Raw genomic sequence first — 21,756 nt, 5'->3', positions numbered from 1 at the left:
GAAATCATAGATGACACCCCAGAGAAGAAATCATTCTTTTATAAGGCATGGGGGAAGAATGTGAAAAGAGGCAGTTAGTGTCTCAGTATTTCGGAAGGATGTGGAGAAGAGATAGAAACAAATCTTCAGATTGCATGCCAACACTGATATATTGATGGGGTTAGCCAGGAGCACCAGGTTGAAAAGGATTCTGAGGTTTGGTACCGGGGCTGATCAGCAGTGCCTCCTGTGGCGGGTAATAGATACGGCACCAGCATGAATGCTGGGTACTGGCCACTCTGCCATTTCTGAGGGCTAATGAAGCCCCTCTGCATAGCCTCTGGGCTTCCTGCACCCAGTTCTCAAGTCTGATACCTTAGTGGCCAGGAGTCGGGTCAGGTAGATTTCAGACACCATCTTGCTCCCCCGGTCCCCCTCCTTCTGGTCTCCATGCTCGTGGTTCTTCACCAGGTGCCACATCTTGACTCCGCTCTCCAGGTCAGGAGTGATCATAGGTGTCCGTGAGCGGAGGCTGTCGGGGCTGCCCGTGTACCTGATCATGTTTTCTGCAGAGGCAAGGATCACCCCCCAATGCATGTGAGGCCACACAGCCTTCGTCACCTTACCGAGCATCCCTGGCTCCGGCGGAAGCCAACGCCTGTCTGATCCTTCCTGCCATTGGTTGGTGCTGTCACCTTACCTTGGTTTGGTGCCTTCCCTGAAACTGGGATGCCTTTCTCACCACCTCCGGGAAACTCTGTGGCTAATTCCACCCACTCACATCTCCCCCTCCTTCCTGTACCCTGCATCGTGTCAACCCTTAATTATTCAATTTGTAAAAATTTAAGCCCGTACTTTTTTAATGCTTTTCCTTGTAAGAGTTCTCAAGTCATGTCTCAGGATGTGTTCTGTGTAGCCAATTAAGTACATACTTAAGAGCAGGTAGCCTGTCTCCCTTAGTAACTGCTGATCGGATGAGTAAGCACCTGGTAACCTGCTCACTTTACTCTGTCCTCCCCTCTGCCTGTACCAGTCATTCCTATTTATTTGCTGAAACTCCTGCCATTCTTTGTGGAGTGTCATGACATGAGTATTGAGCAGGAAAAAGAAATGGCGGTCCTACTGTGTGCAGGCACGATTCTCTGTATTCATCTACTTATTATCTAGAATGACTGTGTTCAGTTGGTAGATTTTTCAGTCGCTTCTTCTGGTGAAATTAAACCAAGGCTTATAGTGGTCACATGACCAATGCCAAAGCACACAGATAGGGCAGAACAGGGCTCCTTCTGGCTTCTATCCCACCTCCGGCACCCTCTCCCCACCACTGCAGAGCTTTGCACCTGGTCTGTACCTGCACTCCACTGCAAAATAACAGTGGCTCTTACAAATCATTTAGCCTCTGTGCATCTGAGTTATAATGTGCTAATATGCATAATAGGGGAAAATAATAATTTAATTCATTGGATTGTTATGAACATGATGTGAGATAATAGCTATCACACAAGGAAAAGCATCTTACAGCCTGGAAGACATTTACGAAGGTTGGCTTTATTTCTTTTGCACCTGGATGAAGGTCTTGCTTATGCATCAGGGGCCTGAAACCAGGGGCCTCTTCCCCCACCTAGCTGTCTTCCCCGATGATCAGCCTGCCTGATGCCCCACCACCCCTCTCCAGGAGTCTCCTGCCTTCTGGCTATGCTGCTGTCATGACAACAACTGCTCAGGACACCCAGGACTCCCCAGGACGCTTGGTGGGATCTTACCATATTTACTCGCTGAGGTCCTGGAGACGGTGGAGTTGTTCACTGTGTTATAGGCTGTCACCTGCTTGGACACTAATGCTACCACGGAACCATCTGGGACCTACAGGGAAAAGGCTTCTCAGGGACTGGGCACAGAAGCTCTGCCACTCCAGGAAATAAGGAGAAATCAGGATGAATTTGGCACTAAGGGGCAATTGGTGCCTTGCTGGAGAACTAGGGGACTTTGGAGGCTGTCAGCTTTCCTTGCAGCAAAACAAGACATCAATCTGGATACTGACTAGTGTTTTATTTTGTGGCTTCTCTTGGAGTAACTTCTGGCAAGAGCTCATCCCCAGCATTCTCTATCCCAGTGCTTCCCTGGGAGATGACCCAGCCTTAAATGTCCAGAGGAACTTCTCAGGAGGGCCTTCCTTGGGGACTCTGCCCATGCCCTGCAGAAAGTGTGCGTGTCAGCATGTTATTACCAAAGAAGCCAGGGTTCCCTGGTTTCTTGGCTGGGAGACATCAATTTCCTCTGGATCACTAAGAGAACGTGGAGTGTAGGTGAGGAGCTTAGTGTCTAGCCCTGTTATTCCAGGGCAATGACTTCTAGGGCAATGGACATGTAATTGACTAGCTCCTCCCCTTTCCACATTCTCCTCACCTGGTAGTGGGCCAGCGTGTTCAGTCGCTTCCAATCATTCTCAATCTTGGTGGTGATGTCTTCATCCTGCAAGATCATCCTCACCCCACTTCCTTGTCGCCACTCTGCCGAGAGAGAGGTGGCATCTCAGAGAGGCCCTCTGACCCTTTCTGAAGGGAAGCCGAGGACCCCTGTGTAGGTACCCACACAGTGCCATCTCAAGGGTGTATCTATCGCCAGTGCTAGCACACGCTCCTGTGAAAATGGAGGCCGAAGCTCTCAATGCCGAAAGGCCCTGAGTTCCAGCTCTGGTTCTAATCCCAACAAACTATGTGACCAAAATGGGGCTGACGTCACTTATCCATTCCTGCCCATCTACTTGCTATGAATGGCCACGTCTGTAAAAAGGAGATGCTCAAAAAGCATTGGCCAAATGAATGAGGCACATAATAAAACACTAAGCACTTGACAAAGCATGAGGCAAATGCAAAGTGGCACAGTCGTGGTAGCATGGCTTGTTTGCTTGATTGGAAGCTCTTAGAGCTGATCAAATCAAGCCTGCGGGCTCAGTCACTGTGCAGCCCCAGACCTGTTCCAGGGGTGTATCCTACAGGGTGAAGCTGGCAGATATGTCACCCTTGTCAGAGAGATTGGGTCAAAGAGTGTGGAAAATATCAGCAAAACCGATTCTCATGCCCATGAACATCCCCTTCCCCACAAAGTTGATGTAAATGATATCAACGTTGTAATCCATCAACACCTAATTATTTGATGCTGCAAGGATATGCTTACATCACCATATTATTTCATGGGCCTAAACACCTACAACACATGGGCTTACTGATGGATCACACATGAGGAAAGGGGAGGCTGTTTCTCATCAACCAAATCCCCATCACCATACTTGGTACAAATCACATGTAGGTGGAGAAGTGCACATTCCTATCTTGAAATGTACACACATGAAAATCCATGTGTATGTCAGACACACAAACTCTCATGCAGCACACACACATACCATTCTCATGGACACACACCAGAAAGGAAAAACTGCCTCTTAAATTCAAATGCAACATGTGTTCCAGCCAAGAAGCCAGATGTTTGGTTTCCAGGCAGCCCAGATCCTGCTCAATGCTTCTCAGATGCTGATACTTCTGAAATGTACAAAGGACGCTAGGCTTGTTCAGAGTGTGGTTAGTTGCTGGATTAAGTGGCCTGGCAATCACTGCTTGACTCAATACAGATTTCTTCCTATGTCTCACATGTTCAGATTCTATTCCTCATTTCCCTCCTGCCAAGCCACATGTGTGGCACAGAGAGCACCAATTCCTCCCTGCACTGTGCGTTTATTTTGGTCTGTGCTGCCATCCCCATTTCACGGATGGCATGCCCTTTGGAGTAGCAGAAATCCTCCTAAAATCTAAGCCCCTTGCCTCCAGTCCCTGGGGCTTCCCTGCTGCCTGATTTAGAGCTTACTGTAGTGTCAGGTGGTAAAGGAGTGAAAGCATAGGGACTACATGCTTGCTCGCTGGAGCGAGAAGTCTCTGGGGACCATCCATCCCTTAGTCCCTTGGATGTCACAGCTAGGATTGCTCATGGTGATTATGGTCTGGGCAGTTAGGCTAATGGGCAAAGGGGAAAATGGCTCACTAAGGTGTCTGATCATTAGTGTTTTTGCTTATTGTTGTATTGTTTCTTGATTTTTGTTTTGTTTTTTATTTTATGGATGAATGCATGCATGCATTTTTGAGTGGTTGGAGAAAAGGAAGAAGAATCTCTCCAAGCTGGCCAGACAGCTGATGTGCTATGCAGTTGGATGCTGATGGAGACAAGCCCAGGTTGGGGGTATACAGCACCGAGCCTCCCTCGCTTGCATGGTGAGCAGCACCTGGTTAAGTCGGAGGCTGCCGGGGGTGGAGGAACAGCAGCACAGGAATAGCTTTGGGACACAACACAAAAGGGAGTCAGCATTCTGCTTTCGTCATATTCAGGGCAGGGAGAGATATAATGAACTCAGCTCTGGACACTAAGTCCTAAGTTCTCTGGCTGGGCACCAAGGGAGTCTCCTCCACCCAATTGACCATGGGGCTTGCTAGGACTAGAAGGAGAAGGTGCCAGCCGAGAGGCAGCTCTTTAGCTTAGCAGCTGCACTGGTACTCCTTGCTGATAAAGAATTGTAGCACATCTCAGGGGCATCTGAATAAACCGCATGGCCTGGCAGAATAGGCAATGACAGTTGGTGACTGATTCTGGGCCCTAAGGCAGGTCTTGTTCCATGATGCACAATTCCCCTTAGAGCTGTGCAGTGCACAGCCTGGGTGGCCATACTCAACAGCCCTGGCTGAGTCACGCCAGCAATTATGAGAATGAGAGTCCATCTACTTCTACCTCCATGCCCCTAACCAAAAGACTGGGTAGAGGATGGCCATGTCTCATTGACAACTATCTCAAAAAGTCAGGAATGTTCCCCAAAAGCCAATATGAGGAAAAGGGGGCTGGAATCAAGGAGAACACTTAGCTGGCTCTTAGATCTCTCAAGCCTATTTTGTTATCTCCTAGACAGAAAAAATTGCTATGTGCTTTTTTTTTTCTGAAACATTAGAAAGGTCAAAGGAGAAGAGGAGAAGAGGAGAAAGAAGGAAGAAGAAGGAGGGGGAGGAAGAAGAAGAAGAGGAAAGAAGATGAAGAAGGAGGAGGAAGAAGAAGAAAGAAGACGAAGATGAAGGAGAAGGAGGTGGAGGAGGAGGAGGTGGAGAAGCAGAAGGAGGAGGAGAAGCAGGAAGAGGAGGAGGAGGAGAAGAAGTAAAAGTTGTTTTGTAGTGCTCGATTCGGCAGCACATATACTAAAATTGGAAAGTTGTTTTGCAGCATCTACAACCTAGTCATGATGAAAGAGAACCCAGAGGGACGGGCGGCTGGTGTGGCTAGCTCCATCCATGAGGCTTTCAGGAAGAAAGCAAGGATCACAAGTAGCCCAACCAGCTAAACCAGGAATGGAGGAGGGAGGGTGGAGTGTAACTGGAGGGCAGCCCCACATTTCCCTGGCACAGAATACTTCAAGTAGGCCAACAAGGAAAGCCACTCCTTAATGTCACTCTTCACCCAAATTCCTTACTTTTACCCTGTTCACTTCCATATTTACCTACCCTCCCTCCTTTCCTGAAAGCCCTTATTCAGGCCAGTTATGGCCTCTGTTTTCCCTAGGCTTGTTACAGATTGTGTCAAGAACAGAAAATGGGCATGGGCTCAGCTTTCTAGAGTGCTCTTGTACAACTTCCTGACCTTCTCTCAATGGAAGTCTGAGTCATAGAGCTTTACTGAGTAAAACTGGGACCAGGAAAAGCCAAGGTCAAAGGCCAATGGAAGTGGCTTCTTTCTAGCCCAGGAGCAGTGCCCTCTCCTGAACTGCATGGCTGGGCTCATAAAATCTCATCCCCAACGCAGGAGTAAAGATCCCAAGGTCAGGTTGGGTCAGCTGAGGAAGAGACGGCCCTGCCACCTTAGATATGAAGGCCAGCACCCTGATCCCCTCATGGTGTGCCCAGCTGGATGAATCAGCCTCAGGAGGCCCTCTGTGAGGGTAGTATCTAATTTTGTGCTTTGCTGCATATGCAATGTGTGGTTAGTTTCAATAACAGTAATGAAAATAAATAGAACCCAGGTCTCCCAGTGCTTGATCCAGCATCCTTCACCAGCTGGGCTCCTTCTGTCTTGCCTATAAAAATATCTCTAAAAATATTTCTCTTTTGAGGCTCTACCTTGCTCCGTAGGAGGTGACCACATTAGGACAGCCAAGAGGCAATGTCACAGCTCAGCCAATGGCCAGCATCCTCCTGTGAAGGCTGAGACTCTTGGGCATTTTTTGCTTGCCCATGGGGCATAGTGAGAAGCTGGAAAACACCTCCCAGGCACAAAATGCTATGAGACGCTGAGCTCAGAGACCGCTGAAGCAAATCCTGGTGCAGAGTGACTCCTCACAAACATTGTCTCCTACAAAAGAGGACACCTACGGTCCCATCTCACAAGATGCGTTTCCTGCAGTCTCCATGGTGAGAACCAAGGTCCAGGAGGTGCTACGGCTCCACACTCACTCATTCATCACACGCTTGCCTTGTGCCCCCAGTGTGCTGGGCATGGCCAGCTGGGCAGGAGAGGTAGTTAAACAAGGAAACGGAATAAAACATAAGCCCTTGTTTTTGATGACTCCTTGTGTAGAGGCTGTGCAAGAGCCTGTGGTCAGGGCCAGGGTGAGACAGGGAGGAGGAGATGCAGGGAGGTGGTGGGAAAGGGCTGCCCAGTTTAAACTGTGAAGGATGAGTGGGGATTTGCTGGCTGGCCAGGGGGACAGCTGTTCTGGTCCAAAGGTGGCACTCATGTTGCAACTCTAGGGATAGATGAGTCTGAGCAGAGAAAGTTGGAAGGAGAGGCTGGAGAGGCGTGGGAAGGTAAGGAGCTGAGGTAAGAAAGATCCAGGATGCCATGCCAAGGTGTCTGGGGCTGAGCTGAGGCCGTGGAGACAGAGTAGGGAGGGGATAAGGAGAGGAGAACATTACTAGAGGGACAAAGAGGCATGAGCCCTGCCGGGATGGCCGCCTTTGTCCAAAGCAGAAGTGGCAGCAAGGACCTAAGCTAAGGCAGTGGGGCAGGGGTGTGGGTTTCAGGGATGCTCAGGAGATGGCTGTGGAGATGGGTTTCAGGGACACTCAGAAGATGGCCAGGTTGTGCTTGCAGAGTCTCTAGGAAGGGGAGGTAGCACACTGGCTTGCCTCCAACTGTGTAGAGATCCACGTGATTGGCAGTGGGAAGCTGAGGCATAGGGAGGAAAGAGATCCTCTGCAGGCCAACCTGGAGGGGGATGCTGGCATGGAGAACCCCACTAGCCTGGCTCTTGAAGAGTCCCCTATCCGCCAGTAGGTGCTCTGCTGAGAGGCAAACTCTCCCCAGGGTGCATGGCACCTTGTCGTTCTGGCTTTCACAGTATAGACATGCAGATGGGTGCAAGGGCACCCCCACATTCACACACACATGTGCACATGCATCTTCTTTTACCCAGGCTGGGGACCCTTCAGGCTTTGCAATAACCCCACTTCCAGTCTTATCATCATCTCTCCTAGGAAGAGATGATGATAGACCCATCCCAGGAAGCTTCAGGAAGGGCTGCTGAAGAAAGGCAAGGGTGGAAGCAGACAGCGACTAGGCAGGGCAGAGCCAGCAAAATCGACCTGCACAGTCATGCAGGACCACCTTCATGGACACATGCCTGGAAGTCCACCCCTGCACCTTTCCTTACTTTGGGGGCACTGTGAACAGGTTCTCACTAGGATCCCACCCCACCCTCCAAACCCGAGCTGAGGAGGAGGATGCAGGAGGCCCTGCACGCCTATCAGCAGACGAGCCCCAAGGAAACACCTGGCAGGGAGCCTGGAGACCTTCAGCACCCGGCCACACTGAAGTGCTGGGAGCAGGCCCCAGAGAAGAGCTGGGAGAGCCAAGAGAAGACCAGAGTGTGACTGCTACAGAGGTCAGAAGGTTGACCTGGGAGCAGGAGAGGTAACCCTCTAAAAATGTTCTGTGTTTTAAAAAAATATATTTTAAAAGCAAGTTCCCAAATAGAACATGATTGACCTATGACATCTGGTGCTTAAAAGAAGAAATTCCTGAATAGAAGTGTGTGCTTTGGACTGAAGGTACTAGGTCTTTGTAAAGTGTGAAGCGCTGTGCACTGATGAGTTGTTGCTATTTGGGGGTGCCTGGAGAGCAAAAGGCCCAGGAAGCCTGTGCCCTGCTTCCCGATTTAAGACAGACAAGCTAGAACTCAGTAGATATTCTTGAATATGGAACATAGGGCTCTGGCATCGCTCCAGGTGGTATGGTGGGTCAAGGAAGAGTTTAGAAGGCAGGTGGTGTCCGTGGGAAGGAGGAAAGGTGACCCTGGCATTCATATGCATGGCACCAAGAGAAAATTGCTAGCTCTGACCTCTCTCTCAGCAGCTCTGCCCGGCAGCCGGATGCCCTGCTCTAGGCACCAAGCACAAAGGACAGACACACTCACAATCCAATTTGTTACATTTCCACCTTCCAGGGAGAGAGGGAGGTGAAATAAAAAAGAAAGAAAAATCCCATTATCTTTATCTGTCCTTCCCATCAGGTGCAGAGGAAAATGCAAACTGAGGAGACAGCTGCTGTGAACTCTTTATATTTCACTCAGAAGATAGTGTATCTTTTTATTGCCTACAGGAATTACTTATTTGAAAAAATATATCCTTTCAGCTTGCTCGGCTTGAGCCGTAAGACAGAGAGAGGATGGGGAGTTCTGGGGGCTATTGATAGAGCATTTGCATTAAACTACAGGGATCTCTGGAGGTCACCGGGCAGTTGCAGAGAGGAGAGGAAATGGGCCGCAGAGGAGACTGCTTGTGAAGGGAACTGAGTTCTCCCCACCTCCCTGCTGTGTGACCTGGGCCCAGGCACTGTGTTTCTCTGAGCCACAGATTTTCCATCTCTGCAGGGGAAAAGAATGGCACCAGTGAGTTCCCTTGAGGGAAATCACTCAAGGGAGGAGGAAAAAGAGTTCCTTCATTCAGACAGAAAAATGTCCTGCCTCTGCCAGTCTGCTAAGAAGTGGGGAACTTCCAAGCACATTGGGACCCCCATGCCTGGCACAGAGCTGGCCACAGTGTAGGATCTTCTAGCGTTTGTTGAAGAGTTTAGTGATGGAAACAGGTACCTCGCCTGCCCAGATACCTGTGGGTGAAAAGGGACATAAACCTGGATGTGGGGACAGCCTCATTTGTCGCAGAGTGAGTGGTACCTGGGCACTGTGCCTTAGAGCTCCGACTTGGTCCCAAATCCTCCTGTGGTTGCTTTCCTTCCCCAGCTTCCAACAGACTGCAGTGAATGTGGGCCCTGCGGTTCCTGGGATAGTGAATACCACGTGTCAAGTTGGCTGGGCCATAGTGCCCAGATATTTGGTCACACATTATTCGAGATGTTTCCGTGAGGGTTTCTATGAGATTAACATTTATATCAGGGTGGATTTTGAATAAAGCAGATTTCTCTCCATAGTGTGGGTGGGACCCATCCAAGAAGCTGAAGTCCTGACTAGAACCAAAGCCTGACCTTCCTTGAGAAAGTGGGAATTCTGCCAGCAGACGGCCCTCAGGTTGAACTGCAATGTCACCTCCTCCGTGAGTCTCTAGCCTGCCAGCCAACCCTGCAGATTTTGGACTTGTCAGCCTCCATAAGAGGGTGGTCACTTCTTTAAATATCTGTGTCACTATTTATACACACACACACAAACACATACAACCTTGTTGGTTCTATTTCCTTGGAAAACCCTTACATGGTTTCCCATCTTGGCTCCTTAATGCTTGGACAGGTCTGGTGAGGGAGTGGAGGGAGAGGAGTGGGAGAGCTCTGAGGAGCTGGGGGAGCAATGAATAGACATGTCAGGGGTGAGCAGGCAGGCAAAGCCAGGGCCCACAGTGACGATAACAGCAGGCAGGAGGCAAAAGCCAAGCAAGAGGGCACAGGGTTGGGCTGGATTTACTCGGGACAGGGACAGGGTAGTGACAGATGTCTTTGCTTCCTGCTGAGCTGGCCTGGGATGGGTGCTCCTGCCTTGCCAGGGGCTGGGCTTCAGCAGAGGGAAGGCAGCCTTTGCTGGATGCCCTCAGCTGTGGGAGGAGGAGGCATGGGGGTGGCGGGAGAAAGTCAGGGGTCATGCTGTGCTGTCTTGGCTCTGTGCAGCATATGTGGCTGAGTGAGTGCCAATGTGCTATGCGTCCCTTTGGCATAAATAATCACACCTTACATTTGTAAATTGCTCTTAGGCTTTCAAACCACTTTCACCTACATGATGGGAACAGCTTGCCTTGCCTCTCTCTCCTCTTGGGTGGCTGTGATTGAATAGTGTGGAAAAAGCATTTGGGTCTCTGAGGAGGCTCCATTTTTCTTGCTATGCAATTTAGCTTTGGAAAGAAGAAGCCTAGAGCTTTGCAGGCAGCTCTAAACTCTGGATTCAAAAGGAAAAAGGGAAATTCTCAGAAAAGCACCCATCATGGCTGAGCAGGGAGATGTTGCTGAGCAGCTCAGCGTGATGCTCCTCCCCCAGCAAGATGGGGCCCTGAGGATCAAAATGCCCCAGCCCCTTCTTGCTCCTCTCTGTTATCTGTCCCTGCTGTGGGGATCTTAGTCCTCCAGATGTGGTCCAGCAGTGTATGTGATGGCAGAGGGAGCCCCTCTGTTCTCTGGGGCACCTAACAGAACAGTTATGGTGAGCACTGGAGACCTGTTTCCCTTTGGAAGTGGGTAGTCTTTCCCTGGCTCGAGCAGCCTCTACCTGGGGAGACTAGCCACCCTTGGGCAGGTCCTGGTTGTAGAGCTGCCCTTGGGCTTCCTTTCATCATGGTGGATGGCAAGAGTGACTGCACCTGCTTTGTCTGCTGCTGTTTCCACTCCAGATAGTCTATAACTCTGGCTGCAGGAGGCTTTGTATCTCATAAAAGACTTGCTTTGCTGGGCTTGCACCCCTAAGCTTTTGAAGGAAGTGATTTAAGGGACCCTCAGGATGAGGCTCACGGGGCTGCCTTCTGTGAGCCCCCTATTAGAAATCACCCATTCTTAAGCACAGAAACACACACCTCTTCATGCAGCCGCATGCAGGTGCTCCTTCTATGTTCTGGCACAACTTTGCGATCTGACCTTCCAGCATGAAAGAGCCTGCTCTGATCACAGCTCTCCCTCTTGGCCCCACTCTCTCCGGACTCTCCTCCCACCTGAGTTGCATTAAGGACCCTGCAAAGCTGAAGGCAGCCCCTGCTATATGGCCCACAGATAAAACAGGAACAGTGGGTGCTAGCTGATTCCACTACCAAACTCAAGTCTCTCTGGAAAAATCCATTAAGGAGTATCCCACTGAATTGTTTGGACATGGGAAACACAATAGTCCTCCTTCCAGGAACTGTTCTCTCTCCCACTGGGCCATAACGGGTTCATCCCATGAGTCTGTGGGATCTTCATGGCAGCAAAAGCAAATCAAATGCAAGCAGACACACAGATCCACTCTGGCTCTAAGGGCATACACATGAGCACACACCCACACCCCTCCCACCACCATCACATATTGGCTTTATCTGTGTCCCAGAAACAGCATACTCAGAGACACCTCCACGGTAGAGGGAGACACATGCTCACCCAGTCTCCCTCCCTCAGCATCCAAGCTCAGAGCACAGGGCCAAGTACCTTCAGTTAAGAGCCAAGCGAGAAGAGATGGGGTTAAGTGAAGAAGTGAGAATTTAGAGGAGTTACTACAACTTCCTGATCCTAAGAATCTTTAGGCATCAGAATTCAGAGGGAGTGGGGTGAGGCAGTGGGAGGCGACGAAAATTCCCTCTGGATTTTAGAAAATAGCAGAGATGCCCGTCTGTCTTGGATGGCTTAGCCGAAGCCAGCTTAGAGGCCAGATGGATGGATTAGAGACATCTGAGGGGTCCTCCCACCACTATGTTGCCAGGAATCTCCAGATACGAGCACACACACACATCAACGCTTCTTCCTCCATGCCCAGCATCAACAAACAGTCATACCCAGTCTCCTTATATTATCCTCGTAATCAGTGATGCCAGCAGCCAATACTTAGTGTGTATGATGGACCACACACTGCATTAAAGAGGCTTTTACATGCATGATCTCACCGAATTCTTACTACAAGGCAGAAACTATGATTATCTCTATTTATAGCTAGGAAACTAAGGCGTACACAGATTACTTGACCAGGGTCATACAGCTAGAATTTGGCGGCACCAGGACTCAAATCTAGGTGTGTTTGATGCTGGCCCCCAATGCTGGAACTGCCTTTCTTCCTCGCTGGCCTCTTCAGATCCTGGAGGTCTCCAGGAGGATTTCCCCAGGATGGTATCTATGACCTGCTCATGCAAACCGTAACTGGCTCTAAGTACAGGTGGCCGTAACCAGCATGCCCTTGTTTATAGAGGAGATCTATTCATGGAACATTCCGTTAAAATGTCATCCTGCTCCCCAGCAGGCTGTCATATCTCATTTTCCCCTATACTTTCTCTCCATTCTCTATCACTGACCCAGATCCCTCAAGATGTAGGTATTTGGCAAAAATTACAGGCATGGAGCTGAGAGGAAGGGAAGAGCCTGAGGCGACCACAGAGGCAGTGGCTGGACCTTGGGGCACAGGAGCTCAGGCTGATAGACTGTGCCCTTAAATTCCCTTCTTTCCAGCTATGACTCCTTCGTTTCCCACCCCTCTGCTACTCAAAGGACCCCAGAGGCATATCCTGCCAGGCAGATCACCAACAGACTGCCAAGTGACCCTGTCCCTTCTCTGCAAACTGCTCCCTGACCAGCTCTGGTCAATTCCAAGCGGTCCGGGAAGCCAAGCCCATGGGCTCCGGGGGGGCCCGGGCATGCCTGAGTCCCTCCAGCCAGTGATTCTCCCCCTCTGATCTCTACCCCAGCCCTGCCTCTGCTCACGGAGAAGGTGAGGCGAATTTAGAACCAGCCACAAGGACAGCCCCTGGGTGGGCAGCCTACTCACCCAGGTCCATATCTGCAGCTTTGGGCCGGTGGGAGCAAGGCACATTCTTGAAGATGGCATCTAGAATCTTCTCCTTGACCTGAGTAATGGTGTCACAGTTGAGGATCTTTACTGGGACCTCAGGGCTGTTGGCATTGTCTGGGCTGACACAGCTCAGGACCTGAGGGAAAGGTGGGGAGAGGAGGCATATGAAATGGGGCAGCAGGAAAAGCTCCTAGATTCCCTACAGCACTGCAGCACCATGGGACCCCGCCCTGACTGGCTCCTCTGCTCCAGGATGGGCTGGGGAGGGGTAGGGTGGCTCCAGGCCATCTGTGCTCCCACCAAGCCCACTGCCCTTTCCTGTCCAGGCAAGCAGGACAATGCCTTGGCTTCAACATCCTTGAGGGAGTACGAGCTGCACACCTCACTCCCTGTCAGAACAAACTTCATTACAATCCTGATTTTTCAAAGGGAACAATGCCCAAGCTTGTGGTAGCAGTGAGGGGAAATTTGCAACAGAACGGACGCCAATGCATGCATGCACAGGTGCTCTCTCTCACACATGCATGCAGGAGTCCGTTACAGCGGCACACCCAAACCCTCACCCACCTCTGAGACCCCCTCCCTGTCCATCCATGTGTGGCTGTTTCCTTCTTGTCACTCCTTCTCGGACACACACACACACACACACACACACACACACACACACACACACAACTAATAGGAATCTGGCTTCTTTCTCCAAAGATTTCACAAGCTTTGATTTTTGTGAAGGTCTCATTCGCCTGATTAGAGGTTGGCAAATCTACAAGACATTTAATGTATTCTTTAAAAATAAAAAGATGCTCTTTAAATATTGCAGGTTCAGTCCTGGCCCTGAACTTGAACCCCTGTCTCGGGGGAAGAGGTGACTGCATGGCTCAGGGCCTCTGTTTCTGTTTTTGGAGCTAGTAGGAAAAGTTAAAACTTTTTAAATTTTTAATTAAAAAATAGTTTTAACTTTTCATTAACTGTTTAAATTAAAATTAAAAGACAGTTTTAACTGTCTTTTTATTTATTTTTTTTTTAAAAAGTTCTGGGCTTTTCCTTTTAAAAAGATCAAGGCTTTTCTTCTCTTGCTGTTCTCACAGTGGGTTCTTTCTACATCGACAGCACCGTGTGGGCTCATGGGTGGACTGCAGGGGAACAGGGTGGGTGCTGTGGGTACTGGGATAAGTGAGCACGAAAGATCCAAGGCAGAGAGGCTGGGCATCCTAGGGGTAGTGATGCCAAGTGCCCCCTTCCCTTCTGGGCGCCCAAACTCTCCCTCCGGTCTTGCTGCCAGCGAGCCCTCCCTGTGCCTCTCTCCTGGGAACTTTCACTCCCTCCATGCCCCCATAAGCATTTCCTAGTTGTCCGATCTGGTTTGCAGAGCCAGACACCAGTGTCTCCCCACTCCACCCCCTTCTTGCTCCATGTGGTGGCAATCAGAAGCCCGGGCTCTGGGCACCTGCCTTTCATTAGCAGCTAGACTGCTATGAGCTCCAATATGAACACGCTTATTCCATTAAGAAGGAGAAGAAAAAAACCCCCTGAAATCTATAAAACCAAACTCTCTCCCTCAAAATGCCCTCACCTGAAAACATGGTGGAGAGTCTTCTGCCCCAAGTGCACCCCTCCTTCTAAGGGCCTTCTGGCCCCTTCCCTCTGCTCAGCAGCCAAGCAAAGCCTGACCCTTGGGCTGTTCTGGCAGCCCCTGTTGTCCTGTCCTCTGGGCCCTGGTGGGGCAGCTCAGACTTCCCAAGACAGCAACGCGGCTTGCTCTGGGCTTCCTCCTCTGAGGGAACCATGAGGCAGAGGCTGCCACCTAAATGTGATCTGGCATTTCTACTTCCACAAGAATTCAGCATGGCCTCATGAGAACAACCCTGTGGCGCACCTCAGGGCAGGGGTTGGAGTTCTAAAGTGGGAGCAGTGGCCCCACAGAAGGACAGAGCCCCTGGCAGCTGGCCAAGCCAGAGCTCCACCCACAGTTTCCCTTCCCCGGTGCTTCTTGGTTAGTTAATATATTAACAATCTGCCTGGCAATTTCTCTGCTAGGGAAGTGGCTCTCAAACGCTAATGTGAATACAAGTAGTTGGGAGCTTTGTTGAGACACAGATTCCGATCTAGGAGGTCTCGGATGGGGCCTGAGACTCCGCATTTTTCAGATTCCCAGGAAACTAGCTAGTGCTCCTAGGTTCCCTGGTGGGCATCTAGTGCTCTAGCAGGCTCCCAGGTGGGCACCTCACGCTCTGGCAGGCTCCCGGGTGGGCACCTCGCGCTCTGGCAGGCTCCCGGGTGGGCACCTTGCGCTCTGGCAGGCTCCCGGGTGGGCATCTAGTGCTCTGGCAGGCTCCCGGGTGGGCATCTAGTGCTCTAGCAGGCTCCCAGGTGGGCACCTCGCACTCTAGCAAGCTCCTGGGTGGGCATCTAGCATTGCCTGGCTCGAGGCTCCCACATGGGCACCTTGTGCTCTAGTGGGCCCCCAAGTAGGCATCTTGTACTCTAGCACCCAGTTGTTGCTGATGGTGGTACTGGGGCACTGCCAGAAGCAACACCAGTCCAAGCTCCAGCATCAATCTAATAAATCACTAAAGCCCTAGGAGGCACACCTGACTGCAAAGTAGTACACTCGCTTTCCCCCCCAAGCCTCTTAGAGCCTCTTTGCGGTTCTCACTCCTGCTCAAGGCAAGGCTACTCTTAGCAGGCCCATAGCACCCTGGGCTCCTCCAGCCACCGCCCAGTCCCAGGACTCCCCATCTTTGTATCTGGCTGGCTCTCGAGAGTCTGCCTGCCCTTCGTGCTGCTGTCCTGCACGATTTCTTGCCTTCCATCCACACCCCAAGGGGGCCACTCCCCTGCACATGTGCACATACCTTCCCCCGGCCTGAAGGTGGCTGCTAAACCCCCGTGGCCTTTTTTTCTCCAGGCAAAACAACAGCAGTTTCTTTCCTCTTTCCTCACTGCTCCTGTCCCCAAGGTTTCCCACCTTAATGGATGCTGGTCCCTGACCCCCTCCAATTTCCTCACATTCTCTTTAAGTTGCGTCACCTAAAACCAGCTCAGTGCGCTACCAGTACCGTGGCGTCTGGAACAAAGGATGCTGCAATTTTGGGACAGAACATTATCACAACTCATTGTGTTGGATTCAATACTGGGAAGGTGCTGAGGAGACAGGAAAGAAAGGGAGCGGAGCAGGGGAGATGGGTTCGAAGACATTTAAGCCATAGTTCTGTCTCATTAAGAAACCCATGCAGGTCTCTATTTTTGGAAGGGTTTTTCCCCCCTTTTCCATTTTAATCGGAGCCTTTCTCTCTCTCTCTCTCCTTCCAAGCAGATGGTAACTGCCAGGAAGCAGGGGCCTCGTTCACAGGCTGCTCCTTTGAATCTTCATCACGGAGCCAATCCCCACAAATCTGTTCAGAAATCTACTGGGATTCCCGGGGCTTTTGGAAAATGAGAGTGAGGTAGGTGGATCATGGCTGCAGCCTTCCCAGCCCTCCCACCTCATTCAGAGGTGGGAACTGTCTCCCCAGCTGGCCACAGGGACTGGAATTCGACATCCCCCCACAGCTCAGAGCAGCTGGAGGGGCTGTCTGAGAATCGCACTCCCTCCCAGCCCTACCGTCCCTAGGCTGCTGTGGCTCCTTCCTCTCCCGACAGCCCCTGTCCTCCTCATTCCCTTCTGTCTCTCTTGCCTCCATTCTTGGGTGCCACTTGCCTATCACCCCAACACTCAGCTCTTATCTTTGCATACTTCTGCTTTGCCCATCTCCTCCCCTTCCTCAGAGAAAAAGAGCTGGTTGGAGATAACAGTGATCTCCAAAAAATCTGAGAGTGAACTCCCTGGGTTGGGTATGAAAAGAGTGAGCAGCGAGTGGACGCATGGTCACGGTGGGAGAGGCAGGCGTGGCCTGTGTGACCAAGTGCTAGTGCGCGGGTGTGACGCGGGCTTCACCGCCTGCTCACCTTGTCCCATTTGATCCTCTGCACAACTTCACTGTGAACAACTGCAGTCATCCCTACTTTAGGCAGTTCTGTTGATGTTCCCAATATTTCTGACAAAGACACCCAAACTCACAGAGGTTAGGGACCTGCCCCCATTCACCCTGTTGGTCAAAGGCAGAGTCAGGGCTCAAATCCAGGTCTGAGTCCAAAGGCCATGCTCTTGAATGCTAAGCTTTTCTGCCTCCTAGGGTAGCTGTTTTTGTCAGGTGAGGGTGTCTGACCTTGCTGGAGGGGATCCCCATGTTCCTTCAGCAAATGTCTTGCGCCACTAGGCCATCTTGGCCTTGCATTATACAGCCGGGGCCAGAGTTGTATTTGAACTTAAAGCAGAAGGCAAATGTGGGCTTCAGAACTATGAGAAACTCTGTAGCTTCCTTTCCTCTCTGTCCCCCACTCTCTGCCTGCAGGGACCTCTTCTGTAAAGCACTGACTCTAAGCTGGGAAGACAGAATAGGAGTTCACCTGGGTCAAGGGCTACGACCCTGTGACTGGTGTGGTCTGAAACCCCATTTCATCGGCTGAAGTATCACTCAAATGTGTCTGAGCTACTAGTCCCCAAATCCAAATGGCCCTGGTGAAACAGAACAGAGGAAGTCTGGGGTGACAGACACAGGGGGAGCACCTGGCTGGGTCCACATAGCAGACACACCTGGAGAGACAGCTGTTTAGCCTTTCCGCCTCTGCTGAGCAGTTCTACCCAGGACCGAAGCCCACTTGTCAAAGCCCCAGGGGAAACAGATGGGCAGGCTCACCAGGGTTTTGTAGTCGATCTGCTGGCGGATGAGCTTGTCCTCGCTCAAGGAGTAGCGGGCCTCGCCCGTGATGGCATCGATGGGGCCCTTCTCCATCTGCTGCTTGATGGCACAGAACAGGGAGAAGAGAGGCTCCCCAGCACACTCCTGGAGGTGAGAAGAACCTCACTGGGAGGAGTTCCCGGAACATCGCGTGTGCTCCCAGTCCCTGCCTCTCCAAAAGGCTGCTTCCAACCCCTGCCAAGTCCCTCAGCCTGCCCCCCCACCCCCGCCCGCACTTTTATCCTCAGCTCTTCATCTCCTTCTCTCCAGCTCCTCATCCTCAGGTTGGCCTTCCTCCTGGTTCTTTGGATCATGGGGTCTTTTCCCATTCTGCCCTTTCCTACCACTGCCTCTCCAGAGCTCTTTCTTCCTCCCTGGCTCCCCTCCCCTCCTCTCTGCTCCCCCCCAACCCCACCCTGCTCTCTCAGAGACCCCATCCAAAGGCAGAGGTCAGTCCTGGGTGGCATGAACCCCTTAGAACATAAATTAATAATTGGAAGCTGAGCCTCTTCCAGCTCCCAGGCGCATCCTTGGCTTATCTGTTGCAACATGTAGCTTCTGCACTGGCCTGGGGCCCTCATCAACCTCAGTAAATCTGGGGCTGGGAGAGGGAAGAGGGAAAGCAGAGAATAATGGGCAAATTATTTTTAGCTTCAAATGGGACTTCAGCTTTAGGGACCATGCAGAGCCTCTCAGGGCTCACCTATCCCTCCCCAGGTAGGGGGAAACCAGCCTCAGGAAGACTGTCTCTGCAGCTATGATGGACTGCAGGGATCTGTCTCCCTAGACTGTCCATGATGAGGGCAAATTCCATTGCTTGTGGGGTTATAAGAGTTCATGGTCTCCCAGTAAGGGAGGACTGGGGTGTGGAGGGATCCGCAGTCAGAGAATGAATGAGGCAGGGCCAGAAATTCGTCCACATTCAACCCTACCTTGAGGAACTTGTAGAGGAGGAAAGTGAACCAATTGGTCAGCATCTTCTCAGCCACCGACTCAGTCCTGTCAGCAGTCACCGAGCGAACCAGCGGAACAAAACAAAGAAAGAAGTAGCTGGTCAGAGCCCATGGGCTGGGAAGGACAGGGGAGGAAGTACATGCATTGATCTGCTCCTTCTAGCGTGTAGGCCAAACCTTGAGATCCTAATGAATACAAGAGTTTCATGGACTCCTAGACGCCCCCATAACAGTAAGATGAGTTTTTTCCCACAAAGCTGGAAGATGACATTTCGGGCGTCAGGCTGTGGGTGGGTTTCTGGCTGGAATGCCTTAGAGCACCACTGTACAATTGTACGTCCCGTGATGATGAAATGGCACTCTACCTGTGCCATTGAATATGGCAGCCACCAGCCACACGTAGCTACTGAGCACTTGAAATGTGTCCAGCATGTCTGAGGAACTGGAACTGAACCCGATTTATTTTTAAATAATTTAGATTTAAATAGTCACATGTGGTTCATAGTTCTCCTATTAGTCAGTATAGCCTTAGAGAACTTTATAGGCTAGATGTGTTCTTTTGGGGGAAAAAAAAAAATCCCAAACCCTGGGGAAGTACCAATTCGGCAGGGAATAGGAATAAAGGTGGCAGGAGGAGGATCCATATCAGAAGCTCAGATGGCCAAGCTGAGCCTACGGCCTGAGCTACAGGCCCCGGCGCTGGAAGCAGCAGAAAGCCATATACCCTGCTCATCCCAAGCCATGTTGAAACTGTCCTATTGCAAAGACTACTACACCCTTTGGAACTTCTCTTGGGAGCCCTTCTAGGGTTTCATTTGCAATGACAGAAAGTTCATTCTTGAGTCTAACTTGTGTCTTTCGTGCTACAGCCCAAGCCCATTTATTCTTTGACTTTGGAAGTGAAGATGCAGCAGCAGTGCAGTCAGCCCAAGGACATTCTCGGTTGCATCCATTTAGAGAAAATGAATTACATTCAAACTTACACTTAGTATGCGGCCAGCTCCAGAGAGAAACTAGCCCATCCAGGTATGTCTGGTTAGAGTTTCAAGCTGCAGTTGCCAGAAAATGCTAATAACTACAATCACAAGGTATTTGGGAGGCTGCCAGCACAAAACGAAGCTGGGAAGAGAAAAGAAGGAAGAATACGGAAAGGAGGTGGGCAGCCAGGGCAAGAAGAAGAAACGGAAGGAGAGCAGAAGGAAGCAAGAGCAACCAGGAGGGCAAGAACGGAAAACGGGAGGAGACACAGAGGCAGAGTGAGACCATGCCGGGAAGCTGTCGGTGGGAGCTCTGGCAGGCAGTGGCAACCCTGGAATTATGCCAGTGGGTGGCTGCGTGGTGAAAATAAAACAAAAATCAAAATGATCTACCTTGCTGTTTCCAAAGCTGTCAGCTAGCTCTTATATGTAGCAGACTTTTGCAGCTGTGCAGGCACATGCCCACTGCTCTAGGAAAAAGCTTGAAGTAAACACTTCTGAAAGGCAAATCTACCCACTGGACCAAGTGGGAGCCACGGAAGTCCAGCCTGAGACCCAGAGACCAAAGATGGAAGTCCAGGGGACAGGCAGACAGCAGGCAAATGGTACATGCGTGGTCTAGGCAGAGGGCTGGACGTAATGACATGACGTGGGTGTTTTCTAACGTCAGATATGCCAAGGCCAAAGGCATGGGAATAACTTGGCCTAGAGGAAAAATGGTCTTCAAGTATACAGAAGGTTCACACAGAAGCACAGATAGAGTGAGAGTCCCTATTTCCTATAAGGCCAAAGCCACAGGATAAGGTTATGTCTTGACATAGGACCTTTAAGGTTTCAACAGTGTCATGTCTGAGGCCTCCAGGGTGTTGAGTGGTGGAGTCTGGGCCCGTTTAGAGCCTACAGGAGGTGCCAGGAAACGCTTGCTGGGCTGCACAGGGTGAGATACCACTAAAGGACTTTTCTTCTGTGCTCTCAAACTTTAATATGGGTTGGGATAAGCTGGATTCCTCATTAAAATGCAGATTCTGATTCGGTGGGTCTGAGAGAGACCTGACATTCTGCATTTATTTATTGACACGGTCTTGTTCTGTTGTGCAGGCTGGAGTGCAAGAGTGAGATCATGGCTCACTGCAGCCTCAAACTCCAGGGCTTAAAGGATCCTCCTGCCCCAGCCTCCAGGGTAGCTGGAAATTTATAGGTACGCACCACCATGCCTGGCTAACTTTTATATTTTAATTTTTGTAGAGATGAGGTCTATGTGGCCTGCTATGTTGCTCTGGTCTCGAACTCCCGACCCCAAGAGATCCTCCTGCCTTGGTCTCCCAAAGTGTTGGGATCACAGGCGTGAGCTGCTGCACCTGGCCTGCGATTCTGCTTTTCTAAGAAGCTCCAGTGTGCTCCCACTGCTGTCCCCGACCCTCTGATGGCATGAGGCCAGGGGTCCTCTTACCTAATCCAACTTTGGACTTAGATAAGGCCAGAGGATGGTCTAAGTAGCCTCTGAAGATTCCATGAGAGGAGACTGCAGCAGACAGGGTCAAGAATAAGTAGAAGGGCAGAGAAGGAAAGATGGAGATTCGATATAGGGGCAAGAGAACAAGAGGGTGAGCGGACAAGTCCGTGCGTCCTTGACTCCTGAGGATAGTGGACAGGTTCCTCTAAGGGAGGCTGCAATGTAGCCCTGGCTCTGGGCTAGTTGGGAACGTGGCTGCTCTTCTAGGAGCTCTGCCTCAGTTTCCCTGCAAGGCATGATGAGCTAGGTGCATGGCTGGGCTGGAGCAGTGCGCACCAGACTGCACCCTCACCTCCTGAGCAGCAGCTTGGGGTGGTTCTTGCTCTCCAGGTTCTTGTCGATGAGGTCGGCCAGCAGCTGCTTCAGCACGTCTGTGGCATACTCTAGCTTGCTCTGCAGCACGGTCATGATGAGCGAGGCCACATTGCCGCGGTCGCGCATGGAGAAGCTGCGCTGGGACTCGAGCGTGCGGATGAAGGACAGCAGGAACACCTTGTTGTTGATGAGCTGGGCGAAGAGCTTCAGGCCCTTCTCCACACGCTCCTGCCGGTAGCCTGGGACCTGCAGAGAGACCCAG

At 51.0% G+C, this 21,756-nt stretch overlaps 1 protein-coding gene across 1 annotated transcript in view; it reads right to left on the bottom strand.

The window, feature by feature from the left end:
- PLXNA4 (plexin A4) overlaps nt 1–21,756 on the bottom strand; it is a 458,024-nt gene that overhangs the window by 22,580 nt on the left and 413,688 nt on the right. The window contains exons 22-28 of the mRNA XM_032275957.1: nt 21,472–21,740; nt 18,669–18,735; nt 17,695–17,841; nt 12,932–13,091; nt 2,386–2,489; nt 1,743–1,842; nt 355–545 (exon numbers count right to left, since the gene is read on the bottom strand). Coding sequence (XP_032131848.1) covers nt 355–545; nt 1,743–1,842; nt 2,386–2,489; nt 12,932–13,091; nt 17,695–17,841; nt 18,669–18,735; nt 21,472–21,740 — 1,038 coding nt within the window. The remainder of the gene's footprint in view (nt 1–354; nt 546–1,742; nt 1,843–2,385; nt 2,490–12,931; nt 13,092–17,694; nt 17,842–18,668; nt 18,736–21,471; nt 21,741–21,756) is intronic.

Source organism: Sapajus apella, unplaced genomic scaffold (genome assembly GCF_009761245.1).
Source record: "Sapajus apella isolate SASKATOON/1434 unplaced genomic scaffold, GSC_monkey_1.0 scaffold7, whole genome shotgun sequence".
NCBI lineage: Eukaryota > Metazoa > Chordata > Mammalia > Primates > Cebidae > Sapajus > Sapajus apella.
This window is presented reverse-complemented; position numbering and strand designations above follow the sequence as displayed.